This window comes from Topomyia yanbarensis, chromosome 2, assembly GCF_030247195.1.
Source record: "Topomyia yanbarensis strain Yona2022 chromosome 2, ASM3024719v1, whole genome shotgun sequence".
Lineage (NCBI taxonomy): Eukaryota > Metazoa > Arthropoda > Insecta > Diptera > Culicidae > Topomyia > Topomyia yanbarensis.
In genome coordinates, this window is record NC_080671.1 from 374,638,747 (window position 1) to 374,660,354 (window position 21,608).

Sequence of the window (21,608 nt, forward strand, 5' to 3'; positions counted from 1 at the left end):
TAGCTTTCCCCTTTCCTGTCTACCTATGTGCGGTCAAAATTTCCTGCTAGCGGATAAAGCTGCGCTGAGCAGTACAAATGCGCGCTCGGCTTTAGCTTTCGAGCGGCAAAGAAAGCTTTCGAAGGTTTGAGTGTTGTGTGTGTATGGATCTACGTGCACGGATCAATGATCTATTTTTAACTTACATGCGTTATTTCAGGAACAGCGTCGATCTAGTAGAGCTGCATCTCAGCTGGGTGCCGACTGGTATTGCGGCTTCGGCACCGACTTCCTATCGCAAACCTATTCAGCGATGGCGACGAACGGCGTCTACAATGGCGTTGCAATGATGACGCTATTTAGGCCTTTGCCTACCGGGTGTTGAATTCGGCCGACTTTTCAATGATGAAGATGGCCGTCGCTCTAACGAAGCGCGTTGATGGTTTTGCTGCTTCCTTCCGACCTTTTGCCAAAAGCGTCGGGAACTTTCGAAGCCGGAACGTGGGGTCAGCAGGGTGGTAAACGAGACGGGCGGCGTGCCGAGCGTATGCGTCGCTAGAACGCGGATGGCGGAAAATCTCCAAACTTTTGCAATAAAAGAAAAGAAGCCGTCGATCGGCTATTCGACGCTTTGAAGCTTTTTATCACACAACTCAATTATTAGTTCTTACCTTCTTTTTACACACAAGTTCGCACGAAATGTAACGAATTCAAATTTGTTGACCGCACAATTCACTGACCGCACTAGCTATGCCTATCGGAAAGGAACTTTTTTAAATAAATTTAATCCTAAAATACTTCTCACATTTTTAACAACTACCTTTTAAAACACACCGCGATACTAAAAAAAGAACTTCACACTGCTGCCTCTTCCACGATCAGGATCGAAATGGACGAGTTGCAGTTCTGTAGATCCTCAGATAGGCGTCAAGTGATTCGAGTATTCGTAGTCGGAAGTACGTATTTTTACAAATACTACTCTTTCGACAACCATTTCTCTCGCTTGAATTTTAAGAATACTCTTTCCTCTTAACACATTCGTATCTATCCATTTCATTCTAATGCGCATTTGGGTTTCGGTGAGACGGAATATTTTTTGAAAGTTCATCCGAAATAGGCTAAAATTGCATGCAAGGGAATATTTGTACACAAGCGTCTGAATATTTCTTGATGTGATGCGTTTTGGCATAGTGAGCGTAGTGAACGAATAATGACAAAAATTACGAAAAAGGTGAACATGCTACAGTCTTTACCAAGAGACATGCTGGTGAACTCGAGTGATTCGTAGTTATGCTGCCTAAGCTCGACCCTCATCAGCAGAAGACAAAAGTTAAGCCCGTAAGGTATTAAACCTGTTCTAATGACTAGTTTTCTAGTTTTCCGATCTGTATATTTCACATCCTTGCTCTCACTTGAGTACTATGGCTCTAAATTTTCATAACTTTCCCTACTCAGTAATCTCTAACTAATTGAATGTCGTTAAAATGTAAAAAAATGGCATCTGAGTTTACTTTGACATTTGGCACAAAATGAATGGGGGGCCAAAGAGATTTCAAAAATGAGTGCTTTTTGCAATGCTCTCTTCCTTCATTTAAAATAAAAAATGCTATTTTTCACGAAAAATTTTGCCATTTTATGAGAAAAAACTCTCTCAATGAATAAACGAATGAATGATTCGAAAACTCAATTATCAAGTATTTTATATACAGAAATAGTTTTTGAATGGCAGTTAACAACGCAAATCATGTTTTTTTTCAGAGACGTTTTACAAAGAGCTGCGTCACCGAGTCGAAAGTTGGGAAGAAAAATTACACAATGTTATTGAAATGATACAAAAATTGTAATCAATTCGCTTCACCAAAATTTAGGAAAAAATCGCAAAAAAGTGCCTATTTTCCACGCTGAAACCCTTACCCCCCTTAACTTCATCGGCAATGTTGCTTTCAGTTGATTTTGAGGTGATGGATGCTGCTTTTGCGGTTGTCATTATGGCCTGAAAGCTGCCACAAATTTGGCTACCATGTGTGGTTTAAGTATTGGTATTGAACACTCTGCTTTGGATTGGTTTGTCATAGCTGAGTTGCCAATTGGTTGAGATGCATTCTCTTCTGCATCTTCCGTACAAGGTTGTCCATGGTGTCCTGTCTGATTACAATACTTTCACACAGGAATTTGTCTATCATGGTGTATAGCGCAGTTTTTTTATTAGTAGCTCTGTGAGTTTTGAGTTTTATTGTGAAGTAGGAGGGAATAGTTCTTCCGACCCGCATCCTCACCACAGGAACACCTTTTAGAGTACTCTGGAAGAACTTTCTCCAAGTATCAGCTTTTTTTTGGTTCAGTGTATTTTCACCGACAAGTTGTTTGTGTTGATCGTTCCGGTTATTTTTAATATTTGACGTGATTTGTGCCGTTTAATCATCGTTTATCGTATCAGTCGATTCTAAATTTTGTTTGTGCCCTTGATATTGTGAAGTTTTAAAGTGTTTACCACAAATTTTGTTTTTGTGTCGTGAAAATCCAGTGAAAATCGAGATTGTTTACATCACCGGACCTGTGTGTAGCTACCCACAAAAAATCACGCGCTGGCTTCGCCCCCTGCACGCGGGTAGAGGAAAGTATTTCCCACATTACAACTTGGCGCAAAGTGAGACGAAAACGAAAAGCCGGATATAGGGCGGGTAGAAAATCGGCATTATGACAAGTGCATGCGATCACTGCGCGAAAACCGTCAAATCGGACGACGACTTTATCGATTGCATGGGATTTTGCAAAAATGTGTTGCATATACAGCGTGGAAAACAACTCAACAAGCCGATCTTGAAAAAAACTTGCCGAAAACCCAAATTTATTTTGGATGTGTAATGAATGCGTCAAATTGATGAAGTTTGCTCGCTTTTGCGACACCGTTTCCTCGCTTGGATGTGCTATCGCTGCTATTGCTGGGAAAACGGATGACGTCTGTGCTGAACTAAAGGCAGAGTTATCAAAAAATAACCAGCAAATTTCGCACCTCCCCAGAAGGTTTCAACAGCCACTCCAGTCCGACCAAATTCCGGTACCTCTCGACCACCTCAGAAACGTCGTCGCGAGGATGGCCCTGATCCGAGCAGCATTCTTGTCGGCGGTCGAAAGCTAGTCGGTAATAGCAACATTCTCACGGTTCCACTTCCCACTCCGTTGCTCTGGATGTATCTTTCCCGCTTTCATCCCAGCGTTAGCAAGGAGACTGTCGAAAAATGTCCAAAGAAGGACTAAACTTCAACGAGGAGATAAAGGTTATTCCGCTTGTCAAAAAAGGCATAGACGTCAGTACTCTGAACTTCATATCGTTCAAAGTTGGAGTTCACCCAAAGTACCATGAAGCAGCTCTTAACCCTGACACATGACCACAAGGCATATTGTTCAGGTAATTTGAGGATAGCTGTATCCAGAACATTTGGTGCCCATCAACTGATTTTCCTCCGCCCTCAGAAGCCGCATGTATTCCGCCAATGCAACCGGGTCCATCAACCCTACAGAGGACTCCACAACAATTGGTAATGCCACTATACCAAGCTACACCGCCATTGTGAAGGAGTGTCGATGCTGATCGCATACTGGGACGCAACGCAGTTGGTACAATGTTATCCCTCGATCCCCCCGCTACAGTCGAGCCCTTGCAGCCAGCGTTCAGCAGTCGTCCCGGTCCATAACATCGAGATTTACTACCAGAATGTTGATGGCTTAAATTCATCAACGGACAGCTATTTGCTCGCGACCACGGGCTGCTGTTATGACGTCATCGCCTTAACCGAGACGTGGCTCGACAACCGTACTCTGTCTCGCCAGGTGTTTGGTTCAACATTTGATGTCTTCCGCTGTGATCGCAATGCCCTCAACAGTCACAAGACATCAGGTGGCGGTGCACTCATGGCCGTTCGTCATGATATAAAAGCCCGAATGATCAACGATGACCGGTGGGCGAGCTCCGAGCAAGTGTGGATATCAATGAAACTTGCCGATCGCAATCTTTTCCTGTGTGTAGTGTATTTTCCACCTGACCGAATTCGTGATTACAGCCTGATCGATGTATATCTTTCCTGCGTTTCATTCATCACCTCGATCGCTGCACCGTCTGATGATATCGTTATACTGGGCGACTTCAACTTACCTGGTTTGACGTGGTGCCAGGCAAGTAATGGTTTTCTACGATCGGATATCGAAAAATCTGCGCTTATCAACAATGCCACTTGTATCTTTGACAACTAAAGTAGCGCAACTCTTCGGCAAATTAATAATATTATCAACGAGAAAGGACGTACATTGGACCTCTGCTTTGTAAGTGCCGGGGACTACGCTCCGTACTGCTGCGCCGCTCCGACACCTTTAGTCCAGCATGTGCGCCATCATCCCCCACTACATCTTGTACTCGCTGGTAACCTAGGAGTGAATTTTGAAAACGTCTCAAGCTCTATCGTCTACGATTTTAAAAACGCTGACTACGAGAGCATCGTTAGAACGCTGTTGGATATAAACTGGGACGAAAATCTTAACAATGATGACGCGAACGAAGCAGCGATGACGTTTTCTAATATTCTTAACTACCTAATCGACCGTCATGTTCCAAAACGAACAATCAGCACAAATCAACACCCTCCCTGGCAATCAACAGTGCTTAGACGATTAAAAACTGCCAAATGAGCTGTATTTAAAAAAATTTCGAAGCATAAGATACTTGCATTACGAAACCACTACTTTCAACTTAACCACGAATACAAACGGCAAAGCAGGCGTGCCTTTCTTAGATACCACCGAAACGTCGAACGTCAACTGAAATCCAAGCCCAAGTCGTTTTGAAAATATGTGAACGAGCAGCGAAAAGAATCCGGGTTACCATCTTGTATGTCATTAAATGGAGTTTTAGGCACCGACACTAAGGAAATTTGCCAACTGTTCTCGACAAATTTTCAAGCGTTTTTTCCGACGACAGCCTTTCCCCACAACAAGTCGCTGCCACTGCAAATCTAACTCCTTTTCTAGGATGAACCATCAACCGAATTTGTGTCGATAATGCTGCCATTCTTGCAGCAAATTCCAAGCCCAGATGGCATTCCCTCGATTTTTGCCAAAAAGTGCATCAGCGGGCTTCTTGAACCACTTAGGCGAGTCTTTGTGCTATCACTCACTACTGGAACATTCCCTTCCTGCTGGAAAGCAGAGCACATGTTTCCAGTTCACAAAAAAGGAAACTATATCAAAACTATTCGAGCTGGTTGTTTTAAACCCTATTTTCTTTCACTGCTAACACTCTACATTGCAGACGACCAACACGGTTTTATGCCTAAACGATCGACAACGACCAACCTGCTCTCGTTCACAACATATGTACTCGATGGATTCGCTGACGGATTGCAAACCGATCTCGAGCAGAGTCTGATAACAAATTGAGAACTAAACTTGATGTTGTGAATGATTGCTCAGGTTGTTATCATTTTGGTCGTTTTAACGGTCAAAATCGACAGCAGAAAAATTGCACTATGACATCAAACAGAAAACTATTTATGCTATCAGTGAAAGCAAATTGAAAACTCATTGAGATGGTGAAATATTTCATTGATAACAAAATAAGCAATCAATTTGATGTTTGTCAAAGAAATAGAAACAAACATTTTTTTCTAAAAATGTAAGCACATCAAAATGATATCAAAATTTGATGTCATATCTGAAAAACGTTTTTAATCCACCTAACAGTGTGATGAGACATTTCTTATAACTCTTATCACTCTCTTCGGATATTATATCGCTTGAGAACATTTAGAACTTGATGCTTCGCGATGTTTTTGAATACACATACTACATGGGATAGTGGCTCAAATCAGCATAGGACAACATCAGTGCTAGAAATCTCAAACCAAATCAATGGGAAAGCGAAAAAATGGCCCATAAAATAGACATACAAACGAATTATTGTTAATGCTCTGTTAATAAAATATCTAAATTGTGGTGGGAAAACTAAATTTTCCTGAAGATTGTACTGAGCCAAAAAAATTGAAATTTTTTTTGAATCGATTTCAAGTTTATAGTTTACTCAAATTTTCACCGCGACTGATAACTAAGAAATCAACGCTTTTTCTTGAAAAGGGCGATACTAGCAGTGATACCATTCAAAGAAAATCAACAGTGAATATTTCCAGACTTGCTTTATTTCCTATTTAAGAACTATTGTGTTTTTTACATCCTAGCTTGCATGAGTCAGTGATCGAAACCCAAAACTTCATAAAGTATTTGAAATTATTAAATTAAAATTTGTTTTTGCTATTGAAATTGGCAAAATGATAGAATCGCCCCTTTGGCGATTGTTTACTTTTTCGGTCCCACCTATCAGCATTGAAGTATCGCCCTTACGGTTTTTTACAATAACTAACGTTTTACACCAATGATTTCGTCCGGGTTTTTTCAATAGCGATCATTGTTACTATTTACAGCTGGTATCAGCGTGATAATCCTAAAAAATACGAAAAAAACAGTTTCGCCTCTAAACTGCTAGCAAAAAAAGTATCGCCCTGTTTGTTTGCATGGAGCGTGGAGGGCGAAACTTTAAATAAACAAACAAAAATACAGTTTCGCCCGTTGTATTTTTTGCTGTAGTTTAAGAAAGCAATATCGTAGAATCCAAATTTTTAGGTTAATTTGTTGCGTTTCAAAGCCCTCATTCGCATGTATGAAAAAAGCCTTATGTTTACATTTGTAAGTATCGCCCTTTTCACAAAAAAGCGTTGAAATGAAATCGCAGCTCCTGATATCACGCTATCTCTGAAGTGCATGCGTGCATAGTTCCAAATGTTACTTCGACATCGACTTTTTCTAAAGGTGACTTCCCAGTAGTATCCTTGATTTGAATTATTATCGCTAATCCTAATGCCAAAGAACAAATAAAAACCTCTCGAAAATGAACCGTTTAGGAAAATTATCATCATTACTGAAATTTTCATTTTTACGAATCTTTTCGATAAGCTTCCGTCACTTGCGTTAATGCATTGGGTGCACAGTGCTCTGAAAATCGTCTTAGGGCACCAGCGGGTCTAATTCAGAGCTATCTGCGCTGCGAGTTAAATCTGTAAAGAATACTAAAAATTAATTTCTATTCCATAATTTTCAGTTCAGCAATTCGAGAGATCGTGCTCACCGCAAGTCATGAAAAATAGACTACGTTGTGAAGCGATGGTCACTATTTATTAAAAAATCACGGTTAAATAAAAAATTAAACTATTAAAAAATTTCAAAAGTTTATAATTTTCACAAACTTATTAGGAAAAATTGTTTAATAAGCTTTCGTAATATTGTGTAGGAAAAAAGCTGAAAATTTCAGTATTTTCTCTATCTGCAACATATAAACCCTTCAGTATACCAATTAATTGGTATACGAATTGGAATAGGTTCGCCAAATTTTGGAAGAAGTCTATAAAATAACCCCTTGAAAGCTACCTAAAAATTGTTGTAGTTCGTTGCAATCAAAAATTCCCAAAAAATGAAATGTGCCTATTAATGTGAAACACAGTGAATAATACATACAATAAAGACCCATTTATATCAGTCTCATGGCGTTTTTTAGGCTAACAAAATGGGGACATTGACTAAATTGGGCAATTTTTTTTCTTTATAATAAACTGAAGCTGTTAAAATATTCTTCCCGTCCCTTGATGTAGTCTGATAACTATTTCTGATTATGATGAATTTTTCATTTTTGCATATTTCCATCTTCATGATAAGGAAAACATGCTCAAGAAAAGATTTACTCGAATTCAGTCTTGTTCGTCTGCTAGAGCCCAACAAACATATGTTCATATTTGGGTCGGGGTTTCAATGTATTATAATAGATATTCAGCATTAGAAGAAGTTTCTTATGAACGAGTGTAGAACGACTTTGTTTCTACTTACTTGAAGTCAGCAGCGTAGCCAGAAATTCGGTTTGGTGGGGGTTTGGTGAAAATCGATCATACTGTCCAACGGCATAATTCCGAAACCGTAATTTTTGAAGTTTTAAAATTATGCAGAATTAATTTTTCAGAAAATAGTAACAGAGTTCGTGTCTTTAGCGAATTTGTTGAGACTTTATTGTAGTCATGAATATCAACCTGAGAAAATCCACCATAAATACTTCTTGGACGATATACCGTCAAAATTATTTTATCAAATGATGCGCTGTTTAACGTTTGTAAAACTCATCGAAGATACTAAAGCTCCGAAATTGGCGGTTTCAAAATGATGCTATCTTGACCTTAAATTACTGTTTTTGAATATTTTACCTATACATATAATTGGTCATACAACAAAAATCAAATGCTCATCAAAATCGATCAGAACCTGCTAGAGTCGAATGGAAATCGTCATTTTTCATAGATTTCTCTCTACATTCGGAAAGTGTAATCTTCGTTATTAATCATATTACGTTTTCGTCTCAACTCGACGCATTCCCAAAATAAAAACCTGTTTTAATCCATCTAGTGGTGCAATTGTGCTTTTCTCATTTGTCCAAACTACGATTCTATGGCTGGTTATGTTCAATACAAGGGTGGAAATGAATATTACATGTTCAGTACGATTTGCACATACGTACAATGGATCGACAGCCATGATCTTGAGATACTATGTGATACTGAAACATCGCTTGAAACCAGCGGCGGATCATGGAGAAAGATCCGGGAGGTCCGGGTCCTGCCGAAAATTTTCAACTTGTTAAGAAATTTTAAACTAGTTTTAATTTTAAAGTTGCAACCCCTCACTGCATACTCCCTCCGGGCCGGTATGATTGACGATTTTTGGAGTGATTGCATAACCTTTCTATATGAGAAAGGCAAAAATGTACCAAAGTCTAAAGAAGTCAATTTTTGTCAAACATCTCAATGTTTCATGCATTTTAAAGTCATTTGGCATCAGAAATACAAATTTGATTTTGAAAATTTTTCAATTCAGTTTATATGGGACTTTTCTGTGTGATTGCACTCTTCAACTCGTAACTCCGGAACCGGAAGTCCAATCAATAAAAAATTCAATAGCAGCCGATGGGAAGGTTGTAGCTTTCATTTGAGACTAACTTTGTGCAAATCGGTCCAGCCATCTCTGAGAAACAGAGGTCACATTTTTTTCCACATACACACATACATACACACACAGACATTTTCCGAACTCGACAAAATCAGTCGATTGGCATATGACACTCGGCCCTCCGGGTCGGGATTCGATTGACAAATTTTAGAGTGAATGAGAAAGACAAAAACATTTTTAGGCAATGGTTAAAGTTATGCATTTTTTTGGTGAGCAGTTCTATGTTTCATAGACATTAAATCAATTTTAACAGTACATCTCTACAAAAGCGAGCTCAATTTGAAAAGAAATCTGAGAATTATGATTGATTACAGGACTCTGGAATTTTTTATTAGAATGTTTTCAGGCAGGAATTTGATATTGATGCTATTAGACAACTGTGAAATCAAGACCAATAGATCAGTTACATATCAGGACCCCATTCCGACAATTTATCAAAATTCCTCATGATGTTTACAACAACAGGTTATCAATCTACGGATCAGATAATTGTTATTGTAATATTGAATTAAATCAGTTTGCATCAATAAATTTTCAACTTCAATCCAATATTTTTTTTTGGGTGTGGTGGGTGGTGGGGGGGGGTTGTATGGTGTTAAACCCCAAAACCTTCTCTTGGCTACGCCGTTGCTTGGAGTTATTTATTTCGCTTTTCATTTTCCGATATGTTTCAGAGAATCATCGGATCATAAGTTAGAAGAATTGTAGTCAGAAGGTTTGCACAAATGAACATTTTTGTACTTATAAGTTATCAAGTTCCTTCCAGGCAACTTGGAAGTGTTCGGTGATTATTTCTAGCGGTTGTAGATAGAAAAACAATTGCAATCCGACCGGTACAAGAAGACGTGGCGCGCAGCGAGCACGATGGATCGACCAGGTGGAAAACGATTTGCGGACCCTTCGCAGACAGCGTGGCTGGCGACGCGCTTCCATGGACCGAGTGGAATGGAGGAATCTTTTGTATACGGCACAGGCCACTTCGGCCTTAATCTGTTAATAAATAAAAAAACGTGTTTAATCCACCTAACAGTGTGATGAGACATTTCTTGTAATTCTTATCACTCTCTTCGGATATTATATCGTTTGAGAACATTTAGAACTTGATGCTTCGCGATGTTTTTGATAACACATACTACATGGGATAGTGGCAGGACTCAGAGAATCGCTCAAATCAGCATAGGACAACATCAGTGCTAGAAATCTCAAACCAAATCAATGGGAAAGCGAAAAAATGGCCCATAAAATAGACATACCAACGAATTATTGTTAATGCTGTGTTAATAAAATATCTATATTGTGGTGGGAAAACTGAATTTTCCTAAATTGTACTGAAACAAAAAAAAACGATTTTTTTTTAATCGATTTGATGTTTATATTTTACTCAAATTTCCAACGCGACTGATAACTAAGAAATCAACGCTTTTTCTTGAAAAGGGCGATGCTAGCAGTGATACCATTCAAAGAAAATCAACAGTGAATATTTCCAGACTTGGTTTTATTTCCTATTTAAGAACTATTGTGTTTTTTGACATCCTAGCTTGCATGATTCAGTGATCGAAACCCAAAACTTCATAAAATATTTGAAATTATTAAATTAAAATTTGTTTTTACTTGTTTACTTTTTCGGTCCCATATCAGCATTGAAGTATCGCCCTTACGTTTTTTTACAATAACTACCGTTTTACACCACCGATTTCGTCCGGGTTTTTTCAATAGAGATCATTGTTACTATTTACAGCTGGTATCAGTTTGATAATCCTAAAAAATACGAAAATAACATTTTCGCCTCTAAACTGCTAGCAAAAAAAAGTATCGCCCTGTTTGTTTGCATGGAGCGTGGAGGGCGAAACTTTAAATAAACAAACAAAAATACAGTTTCGCCCGTTGTTTTTTTTGCTGTAGTTTAAGAAAGCAATATCGTAGAATCAAAATTTTTAGATTAATTTGTTGCGTTTCAAAGCCCTAATTCGCATGTATGAAAAAAGCCCTATGTTTACATTTGTAAGTATCGCCCTTTTCACAAAAAAAGCGTTGAAATGAAATCGCAGCTCCTGATATCACGCTATCTCTGAAGTACATGCGTGTATAGTTTCAAATTTTACTTCGACATCGACTTTTTCTAAAGGTGACTTCCCAGTAGTATTCTTGATTTGAATTATTATCGCTAATCCTAATGCCAAAGAACAAATAAAAACCTCACGAAAACGAACCGTTTGGGAAAATCATCATCATTACTGGAACTTCACGAAACTTTTCGATAACCTTCCGTCACTTGCGTTAATGCACTGGGTGCACAGTAGGGTGACAGGAAAAAAATGACCCCTATCGGCCCACCTCTGCGTCGATTCCTAGTCCCACCAGGAGTACTTGCACCAAATTTGAAGCAAATCGGACAAGTCTAACTACCGGACCAACGGGCCTGAAATTTGTATGGGAATTTTCAACAATTTACATGGAGAAAACCCACCAGCACGCATTTTCGCCGCTAGGTGGCACTGTATGCATCGTATTATCACTGTAAGTGAAAATAAGAAGGATAATTGAATTGTCTACAACTTCGTCGAAGACTGCAAGTAAATCCGACTTTGTTAAAAGAAGTTATTAAACTTTTAACGAAGTGATGTCTGAGTCAGTTTTGCATGGGACCTAATAGTGCATGGTTGTGTATCAGTACTCGATTCACACGAACTAAACATTTTTGTGAAATAATCGTTAGGTTTAGCTCAATGGTATGTTCAGATGAATTATAGTAAATAATACGAGTCATGCTTTGATTAGAAAATTTTAGTTCCACCTGTTACGCATAGAGGGCGCCAACACTAACTTTTCAACGGAGAGAGATAGAAATTTGGTGTCTTCTACAAAGTTATAGAACAGGCATTTTTCAGTATTTCTTCTGAACATCTTGATACTCTATCTCTCTTCTATGAAAAGTTAGTAGTGGCGCCCTCTATGCGGTCACAGGTGGAACTAAAATTTTCTAAGCAAAACATAACTCGTATTATTTACTATAAATCTTGTAAACATACTATTCGGCTAAATCTAACCATTATTTCACAAAAATATATAGTTCGCGGGAGTCGAGTACTGATACACAACCATGCACTGCTAGGCCCCATGCAAAACTGACTCAGACATCACTTCGTTAAAAGTTTAATAACTTCTTTTAACATAGCCGGATTTACTAGCAGTCTTCGACAAAGTTGTAGATAATTAAAATATCTTTCTTATTTTCACTTACAGTGATAATACGTTGTATACAGTGCCACCTAGCGGCGAAAATACGAGCTAGTGAGTTTTCTCCATGTAAATTGTTAAAAATCCAATATAAACTTCAGGCACGTTGGTCCGGTAGTTAGACTTGTCCGATTTGCTTCAAATTTGGTACAAGTACTCCTGGTGGGACTAGAAATCGACTCAGGGGTGGGCCGATTGAGTTTTCAAAAATTCATCATTTTTCTGGGCAGTCTAGTGCACAGTGCTCTAAAAATCTAGCGAAATCGACTTAGGGCACCAGCGGATCTGTAAAGAACACTAAAAATTAATTTCTATTCCATAATTTTCAGTTCAGCAATTCGAGAGTTCGTGCTCACCGCAAACCATGAAAAATAGACTACGTTGTGAAGCGATGATCACTATTTATTAAAAAATCGCGGTTAAATAAAAAATAAAACTATTAAAAAATTTCAAATAGTTTATAATTTTCACAAACCTGTTAGGAAAATTGTGTAATAAACTTTCGTAATATTGTGTAGGAAAAAAGCTGAAAATTTGAAAAGAAATCTGAGGATTATGATTGATTACAGAACTCTGGAATTTTCTATTGGAATGTTTTCAGGCATGAATTTGATATTGATGCTATTAGACAACTGTGAAATCAAGACCAATAAATCAGTTACATATCAGGACCCCATTCCGACAATTTATCAAAAGTCCTCATGATGTTTACAACAACAGGTTATCAATCTACGGATCAGATAATTGTTATTGTAATATTGAATTAAATCAGTTTGCATCAATAAATTTTCAACTCCAATCCAATTTTTTTTTTGTGTGGTGGGGGGGGGGGGGGGGGCTGTATGGTGTTAAACCCCAAAACCTTCTCTTGGCTACGCCGTTGCTTGGAGTTATTTATTTCGCTTTTCATTTTCCGAAAGGTTTCAGATCGATCCGATGGTCATAAGTTAGAAAAATTGCAGTCAGAAGGTTCGCACAAATGAACATTTTTGCACTGATAAGTTATCAAGTTCCTTCCAGACAACTTGGAAGTGTTCGGTGATTATTTCTAGCGGTTGTAGATAGAAAAATGAAATACAAAATTCGATTTATCGAAATAATGTTTGGCTTATTTCAATGGATTATTACTATATTGAACAATAAATAGGCGACGAAGAGTAATCCACAAACAACAAGCCATAACTTTTAAAGTATTCAAAATAGATATTTGAAGTCTTCAGTAAAGTTATTCGCAAAAGTAAGAGCTACAAATTTGCTGAAGGCATCATTTCGTTATAATCACTTCCAAGAAAATTTGTGAAAATATCTCACTCATAGGGAGATTAATCAGCAAAAGCACAATACCAAAAGAAAGGGCATATTGCCTCCATTAAATTCTCCGAAGATACTATTGACCTAAAATAAGCCGTTTTGGCGTTAATAATAAATTACATGTTTTTGGTCATATTTCGGGCAATGGGAAATGATAGAAATCTTTCGTCCGCATTTAATGTTAAATATCTCTTTTGATAATAGTCCGATTTCAACAATCTATAGCTTGTTCGAAAGGTATTCGTTAAAGCTGTCTAAAAACATATAAATTGTTAATCTATATTGACAATTCCGGCAGATAATTTAAAAAAACTGCAAAAAACGCCATTTTTACGCATTCAAATATTCATATCTTAAAAACTAAACATCAGAATCAAAAACAAATTAATAGCGTTCATACTGTTTTTTAGCTCTTTTATTTAAAATTGGTTTGGATAAGATCGGTTTAGCCATTGCTGAGAAACACGAATGAGAATTTGTCCGTTACATACACACACACACAGACACACACACACACAGACATTGTCCCAAATCGTCGAGCTGAGTCGATTGGTATATAAGACTCGGCCCTCCGGGCCTCGGAAAAAATCTTGAAAGTTTGAGCGAATTCTATACATTTCTTTTATAAGAAATGTAAAAGTTTAAACTGATATCAAAATAAGATTTCAATTTGATGCTTGATATCAAAATATGTTGTCTATTTGCTGTAATTTTGATGTTAGACTTTGCTCGGGATGCTATTTATATGGATCTATCTGCGGCCTTCGACAAAATCAATCATGATATCGCAATAGCGAAGCTGGACAAACTCGGTATTCATGGACAACTACTGCGCTGGTTTCGTTCCTACCTCGATGGAAGGCAACTCCAAATCAGCATTAAGGACTGTCTATCTACACCATTCTTCGCTACATTCGGCATACCACAAGGAAGCCATCTCGGTCCAGTGATATTCCTCCTCTACTTTAATGACGTCAACATCAAATTACAAGGACCTCGCCTTTCTTTTGCCGACGACATGAAAATGTTTCGACAAATACGTGATAAAACCGATGCCGAGTTTCTTCTGAGTGAATTGGAGAGCTTTAGTACGTGATGTGATCTAAACAGAATGGTGTTAAACCCGAGTAAATGCTCAATCGTTACGTTCACGCGGAAACGCCATCCGATTCGGTTTACCTACCATCTGTTCGACTCGAGTATTCCAAGACACTCTAACGTCAAGGATCTCGGAGTCATCATGGATTCGGCACTAACGTTCAAAGCACATACATCATCCATTGTGGGTAAGGCATCAAGACAGCTTGGGTTCATCCTCCGAATAGCGAAAAACTTTAAGGACGTATACTGTTTAAAATCTCTCTATTGTGCGCTGGTTCGCTCAACACTGAAATATTGTTCTGCTGTTTGGAACCCTTACTACTAGAACGGCGTCGACAGAATCGAGGCCGTCCAACGCCGGTTCATATGCTTTGCACTCCGACATCTTCCTTGGCAAAACAGATTTCAGCTGCCAAGCTACGAGAACCGTTGTCAGTTAATACAGCTCGATACTCTAAGCATCCAGAGGGACTGCTCTCGAGCCCTGTTCGTTTCGGGCTTACTGTCTGCCAGGGTGGATGCGTAATAACTCTCTTCTGCGAGTCCCGTTCAGGAGAACAAACTATGGGCGCCAGAGCGCTGTTACCGGACTCCAGCGTGTGTTTAACAGCGACGGCTTTTGACTTCAACCAGACAAGGAATTCGATAAAATTTAAAATAATGAGTATTCTAAAATTTAATTAGCTTAAGTAACCACCATTGGGGCCAAGGGGTCTGTTGGTGACGGTACAACAAATAAACAAATCAGGTGTAACAGATTCTACTTCTCCGTATTGCAACATGCATTCTGCAATTAGCTCAAGAGTGGTACGAGGTGATAAGTCATGTAGCCTTACCTCTATGTAGTCCTTTTCTATATACACGGGAGTTTTAATTCCAACGTTATCACTTTCTACCACGTGCTTTAAGTTATTCTTCAAGACGAAACGTTCAGCTTGGGTTAAGGCTCAAGTTACCTTTTTTGAGCATGTGTTAAAATTGAACGCTTGGTAGTATGCGTAGGAAAAAATGTGTTCAGTTTTGCCGCCGATTTATCATTACAAAGCATTCATTATACTCTAAAAGAAGCAAATCCGTCGTATTATTAGATTATCAGGATTCAAATCATTCAAAATAGTGGGTGGAAAAATAATTGACCGGGCGGGATGGTGCTTTTGAAAAAGTGGCTTCGGTTTTTTCACTACGCAGTTGTGTTGCGTGCCCCGCGACAGTGTGGTGGTGTGACGAAAAATTTCCGCCACATTTTCAAAAGCACCATTCCACCCGGTCAATTCTTTTTCCACCAACTATTTTGCATGATTTGAATCGTGATAATCTAATAAATCGACTGATATTCTTCTTTTAGCGTTTAATAAATGCTTTATATGGATAAACCGGTGACAAAGTTGAACGCATTTTTTCCAACGCATACTATCAAGCGCTCAATTCGTGTAGACGCTCACCGAAAGTTATTTGAACCTTAACGTGTTGAACGATACCAATACTGCATTGCGGAGAAGATGATACTGAAAATAAAGGATCTCCGTAAGTCAAAGTTCCATCTTCACCTTCAGTGGAAATTTCACTTTACAAAAAGAGCAGACATTTTTAATCAATTTTAGTCATGGTGGCAAGAATAAATAAAATGTTTCCTTTGCTCTTTAGATAGTGCACACTAGGTCGAGAGGCTGCAAATTTTCGCTCACTTGGTTCGATTGTAGGTCTGACACGGACAATAGTAGAAAGTAGACTGAACTGGCTTTTAACGCAATTTTCGATTTTTCACGTATGTTGAATATACTTACAATAGTATTTAAAATGCAAACATTTTGGAAATATGGTCCTATTTTTATGTCACGTGGTTTTTATGGCATCCCCGGTTAAAATAAGCATCACATGATTTATGATTCCACAAAGTTGGTAATGCTCATTGACACATCATTATGTGGAGGTTAGTGGCGCAAAAAGCAATGTCAACGTCGCAGAGGAAATCTTATTGTTTTATTGAAGTCATGGAATTCAAAACAGTCCTGAGCTTGTCAAGCCTGGTTCCATTAGTTCTCCAGACAATCAATTGATTCAAATTGCAACAAAAATACTGCTAAAATACTGACCAGCGAATGTTCAAATTCCAACAATAAAATTCAGCAGACTGCTTTTCAAAGTTCGCCAGCACTTTTGAACTTAAAATATTTTTATTCTGAAACCCCATCAATAACAGCCACCTCGGAAACAAATCCACTAGAACGGCAGAGTCATAGTCGTAACTATTCATGAAAATATTTTTGTCACGCATTTGATTGGAAGTTCACAAATATACCAACAGGTTTTTCCCGTTTGCCAATAACAGATCTTTATCGAAACAGCGACACACAGTTTATTTCATGAATTCCATTAATGCATCGGGAATCCCGTGACGCTAGCAATACAAAATTGTCATCACAATGAACCGCCTACCATCTCGTTCAGTAAACGTGAATATTTTTATACCTACGTAAAGAGCAGTAAATGCGAATTCCTTTCCCACCCCACAAATTCACTGCTGCATTCCCCACAGAGGAAATTAGAGGAAACCATTACAAAAGAAAACCACCAGCTGCCTGTCACTGGCCACTTCCTTTTTCCTGTGTCCGTCCATTGACGCGGTGCAAACAAAGAAACCGAACGCCCCCAGTCAGCCCGCGTTGCGAAGCAGGAGGAAGCCAATTCGCATATCCTGACTGACAGTAGATGAGGATACATGGCTACCCTAACCCGGCCGGAGGGATTCCTGAACTCTATCCGGTTGTCGGTCGGGTCGGTCGGTGAGCTGTCCACTTGTCATTCACCGACGCCGACTCACTCCGAATCGCCTATAGTTTGCTGCCCCTTACTCGCGTGCTATCTTTCTCACCACCTTTCCCACAACTGCCATTGTCACGATCGCGTAGCCGCACTCCTGCGTTTCGCCGACGAGATAATCAAATGTGTTGTGCTCGCCTTTGTATAACAAAAAAAAACTATGAATGAATTTACATGAATGAATGGATCCGTCCGTTCCTTCAATACGTTCATATTGCCGAGCTGCTCGTAAGTATTCTCTCTCTCACTTCCTCTCTCGACGCTTCGACGTCTTCCTTCTGATCTGCCATCGCGACTAGTAGTAGCCGACCGTGTTTGTAGGTAAGACCCAGGCAGGCTCGCTCAGACACTTTTTTCATTGGAGGCGACAACGACGACGACGACTACGACAACGAATGATACATGAGAAAGCGGTTCAATCGTCACGTTTGACCAGTTTGTGCTTCACCAGCAACGTCGTCGGTCGTATTCTTTCTTGTTTCGCGCGAAACACAGGTCACATAACGCCGATGCGAGTGTTAGTTTGCGTTTCACTCTCGTTCGAATTTTCGTAGTGTAGTTTCTTTGACTGAAAGAGGTACCCCCAAAATATCAACAACAATTTTCGGTACCCACCAACGCGCCAGGTGTTGAGCTCATACCCTCCCTCCTAATAACGCTACGTAGATTAGGAATGTGAAGACCTCGAAATACTAATTTGCATATTTTTTCCTGCTTTGCTCTTTCTTTCATTTCAGCCGTGAATTAATGTATGCAGTGCAGTCTATTCGTTCCGGAACGTGCGCGGGTGGTAATACCATGCAGCTCGAGCAGAGAAGGAGCATTACGACACATTTTCCAGTGATACAGTGTGCCGACCCGTAGGTGCGTGCTGGAAAGAAAGAACTGGAAACACCTTTAAAGAGCGATGAAGTACCTCGAAACGCCGGACGAGTAGAAAAAGAAAACAAATTAAAGACGAATCCGGAGTTGCAACAGTGCCGGAGGAAGAGGTGGAAAGACGAACGACGGTTGGTTAGTGCTAACATCCTGCCCTTTCTGTGTGTACCCGTCAGGACAGTGTCCCATACGGGGGTTCCAACATTATACTAGTTGTGCAATTGTAGCCCTTGGGAGCCTGTGGTAGTGGTGTTCCTCATTGAGGTGTGTGTTGGTGATATTAGAAATTTCTGAATTAAACAGTTTCGCTAGTGTGCTGGAATGTGTGCGCACAGAGCAAAGGAAAAGAAAAAATAAACCGTTCGTGATTTGTTATGAATAAAGTACTGCGAGTGTGTTTTAGTGGCAGTGTGGGTAATTGATTCATACAGCAGTGATCGCACGCATACAAGTTTCAATTCATTCTTTCGAAGCAGCAGCGGCAGCAGTTTTGTGTATACATATTCGCAGTCTAGTTATGGATTCAATATGGCTGTCGACACACGCAAAGCTCGTGTTGAGGAGCAATTAAAAATAAAAATAGGTGAGTTGTGTTGTGCTTTTATCTTGCAATGTTGTACATAATCGATACTAGAAACTGTGCCAAGTGAGAATACAATAGTGTGAATACTTTCCACGCCTGCCCAGGCAGGTGAAACGGTAGGCTTAAGCCAGAAACAATACTAAGATTTTCTCCAAAGAAATCTGTAGCGCTCTTCTGCCTTCCGGCCTTCAGCAGTAGATCTCTGGAAGCAAGTCTACCCACACAATCATATCGAAAAGTGCCTTTCAGCAGAACAACATGCATTTCTAACAGTGTTGGTTAAATTGAATGTCAACAGAGAAAGAGAGAGAGAGAGAATATGGGAAAGAGCGAGCGAACGAAAATCGACCGAAAAACTATTAATCGCCCAGAACGGTGAATTACTCAATGAGTGACAAAAACACCAACACTAACACACATACCCGCGCACACTCTTCACGTAAGGCAGGAAGCAGAAGCCCTGTTTGGGAACAGGTGGTGAAATAATCCTGATTTTCTGGTCTCGCTCCTCGTGGGAACGAACGAAATTTTTGTCGGGGCAGCTGCATCGACAGGAAGTGCGGGTTGGTCATACATCCCGACCCGATGCGGTGCACCATCCGCAGGGTAGGGCACGGTGTGCGTGTAAGTGCCCCCCGGTCAGTACAGTAAGTGAGGATTGGGAGTCGGGCTGCTGACCTAGAAGAAGTTTTTTTTTATATATTCATTCGTGATAGCTCCCTGTCGATGGTTTTTGTACCGCCTTGAAGACAGGCCGAAATGAGCTGTTTTGCGATCGTTGCGCTGTGCAAACTGAAAATTGAGTTCGCATTCCACCAGTAATAATTGAGAAACCGATAACGGATGGAATGCGGAACATCAGTTAATTGGATGCGAAGTGCCAAAACAAAACGAAGGATCCAGCTGTATTTTGGGCGATCGACGGAATATATGTACACTCGTTGGTACAAAAGTTATCAGCAAGCCGCAACCCGCGAGGCAAAGTTTACGGGGTAGAGATATAAATTGTTCGCAAAGTAGACTCCAAAGTGAGAGGAAATGATGCGTGTAGATAAATGTGTTATTTAGTTTATATTTGTGACGGTATTACTACAAACAGGCCCTTCTCGTTTTTTGATGTCTCGAGCGAGAAGATTTCCCTAGATAGTGCCGCTAATCTTCAAAATTCGTTAGTTAGGTGGTCTTCTAATGGGCTGTTTCTTTTGGTCAAATTTGGGCTTGATGAACCATTGTCCATCTGTAACGCACCTGGAAGTCCGTTTTGTTCAAAATACTACACAGTACAATGCGCAATATGGACTTCAACTTATTGTCAACCGCTGCTTTAGAGACCACAAAAATGACTTCTTGAGGAAAAATCTGGGAAATGAAATGATGCTAGTTTCAAAATGTGGAAAGGGCTTAAAGGGCTAATTTTGCCTTATTTCACCCTCAATCATCGAGCGCCATTTACAATGTTCTTTCGAGTGCTGAATCCAAGGGTGTAGTTTCATTTGTCGTACAATATCACATTTCTACTGTACGCATTTTTTTGCTGCACACAGAAATTTTTTTTTTGTAATTTTAAGTTTATTTTCATGCACATATTTCGAGCATGAATATAAATGTGAAATTAAGTTTTACCACAAAAACACATGACTTCAACGAATTTTATTATAATTTTACACGTGGATTGAAAATTAAAGTTTCTTTAAACGGAAAACCAATGCACTTCAATGTATTTTTACTCAAATATTGCTGTAAAATTAATGACATGTAATATTACACGAATGAAAGTGTAAAATTGTATGCTTTTTGGTGCTCCAATTGAGTGCATTTATTTTAACGTAATTTTCAATAAAATTTTTGATTCAATCTTTGTATGTTTACATTCGTATTGATTTACATGTCGTTTAAATTTCATTATTTTTTGGTGTGTATGTTCCACGACGTACAAGCTCTCAGTAAATCAGTTTAACTTTTAAAACGGTTTGAAACGTGAAACGTGGTAGCTTTCAGTATCAATAAATAAAACCGCCTCTGACATTATAATGCCTACGTTGAAAAACACACTTTTTTGTCAATTTTTTTTAGAACTTTGCGTGAAACAAATTGATCAAAACTTTTGTACATTGTAGTATATCATTTCAATAACATGCTGTAATTTTTCTATGCCAAAATATTGACAGACAACTCGGAGGCGAAGCTTTTTTAGAACGTCTCTGGAGAAACATGATTGGCGGTGTTACCTGCCATTCCAAAACTACGAAATCGATGGTGCTAGTTACTGACGAGATGAATTCGAAACACAAAAAATAAAACTCAAAGGGCGAACACAAAATTATTGAGACACCAAAAATGTCATGCCAATTTTCTTATAATGTTTAAAATCAAACCAAAATTTTAAGGTAGCTCTATACATATATTTACTTCAAAAATCAAAAGAAAAGTTAATCGATGGAGCCTTGAGTGTAAAATTGAACGCATTTTCGCTTGATACCCTCCATCAAAGTCTTTACAGTGTCATCCGGTACCAGTTTCTCAGTTTTTTTTCCATTTTCTTAACATGTCCTTCTCGTCTTTGACTGTCTTCTTGCTCTTCCGAAGTTCCCGCTTCATCATTGCCCAGTAC

General features: G+C 39.1%; 1 protein-coding gene across 5 annotated transcripts in view; it reads left to right on the plus strand.

Annotated features, from left to right (window-relative positions):
- LOC131684598 (GTPase-activating protein) overlaps window positions 1-21,608 on the plus strand; it is a 128,686-nt gene that overhangs the window by 24,979 nt on the left and 82,099 nt on the right. The window contains exons 1-3 of one of the 5 annotated variants that reach the window (XM_058967612.1): window positions 17,978-18,112; window positions 18,273-18,325; window positions 18,377-18,997. In XM_058967612.1, the coding sequence (XP_058823595.1) occupies window positions 18,943-18,997 (55 nt within the window). In that variant the 5' untranslated portion in view covers window positions 17,978-18,112; window positions 18,273-18,325; window positions 18,377-18,942. Of the gene's footprint in view, window positions 1-17,977; window positions 18,162-18,272; window positions 18,998-21,608 lie in introns of those variants that run through there. The other 4 variants (XM_058967611.1, XM_058967610.1, XM_058967609.1 and 1 more) reach the window with 4 other exon arrangements.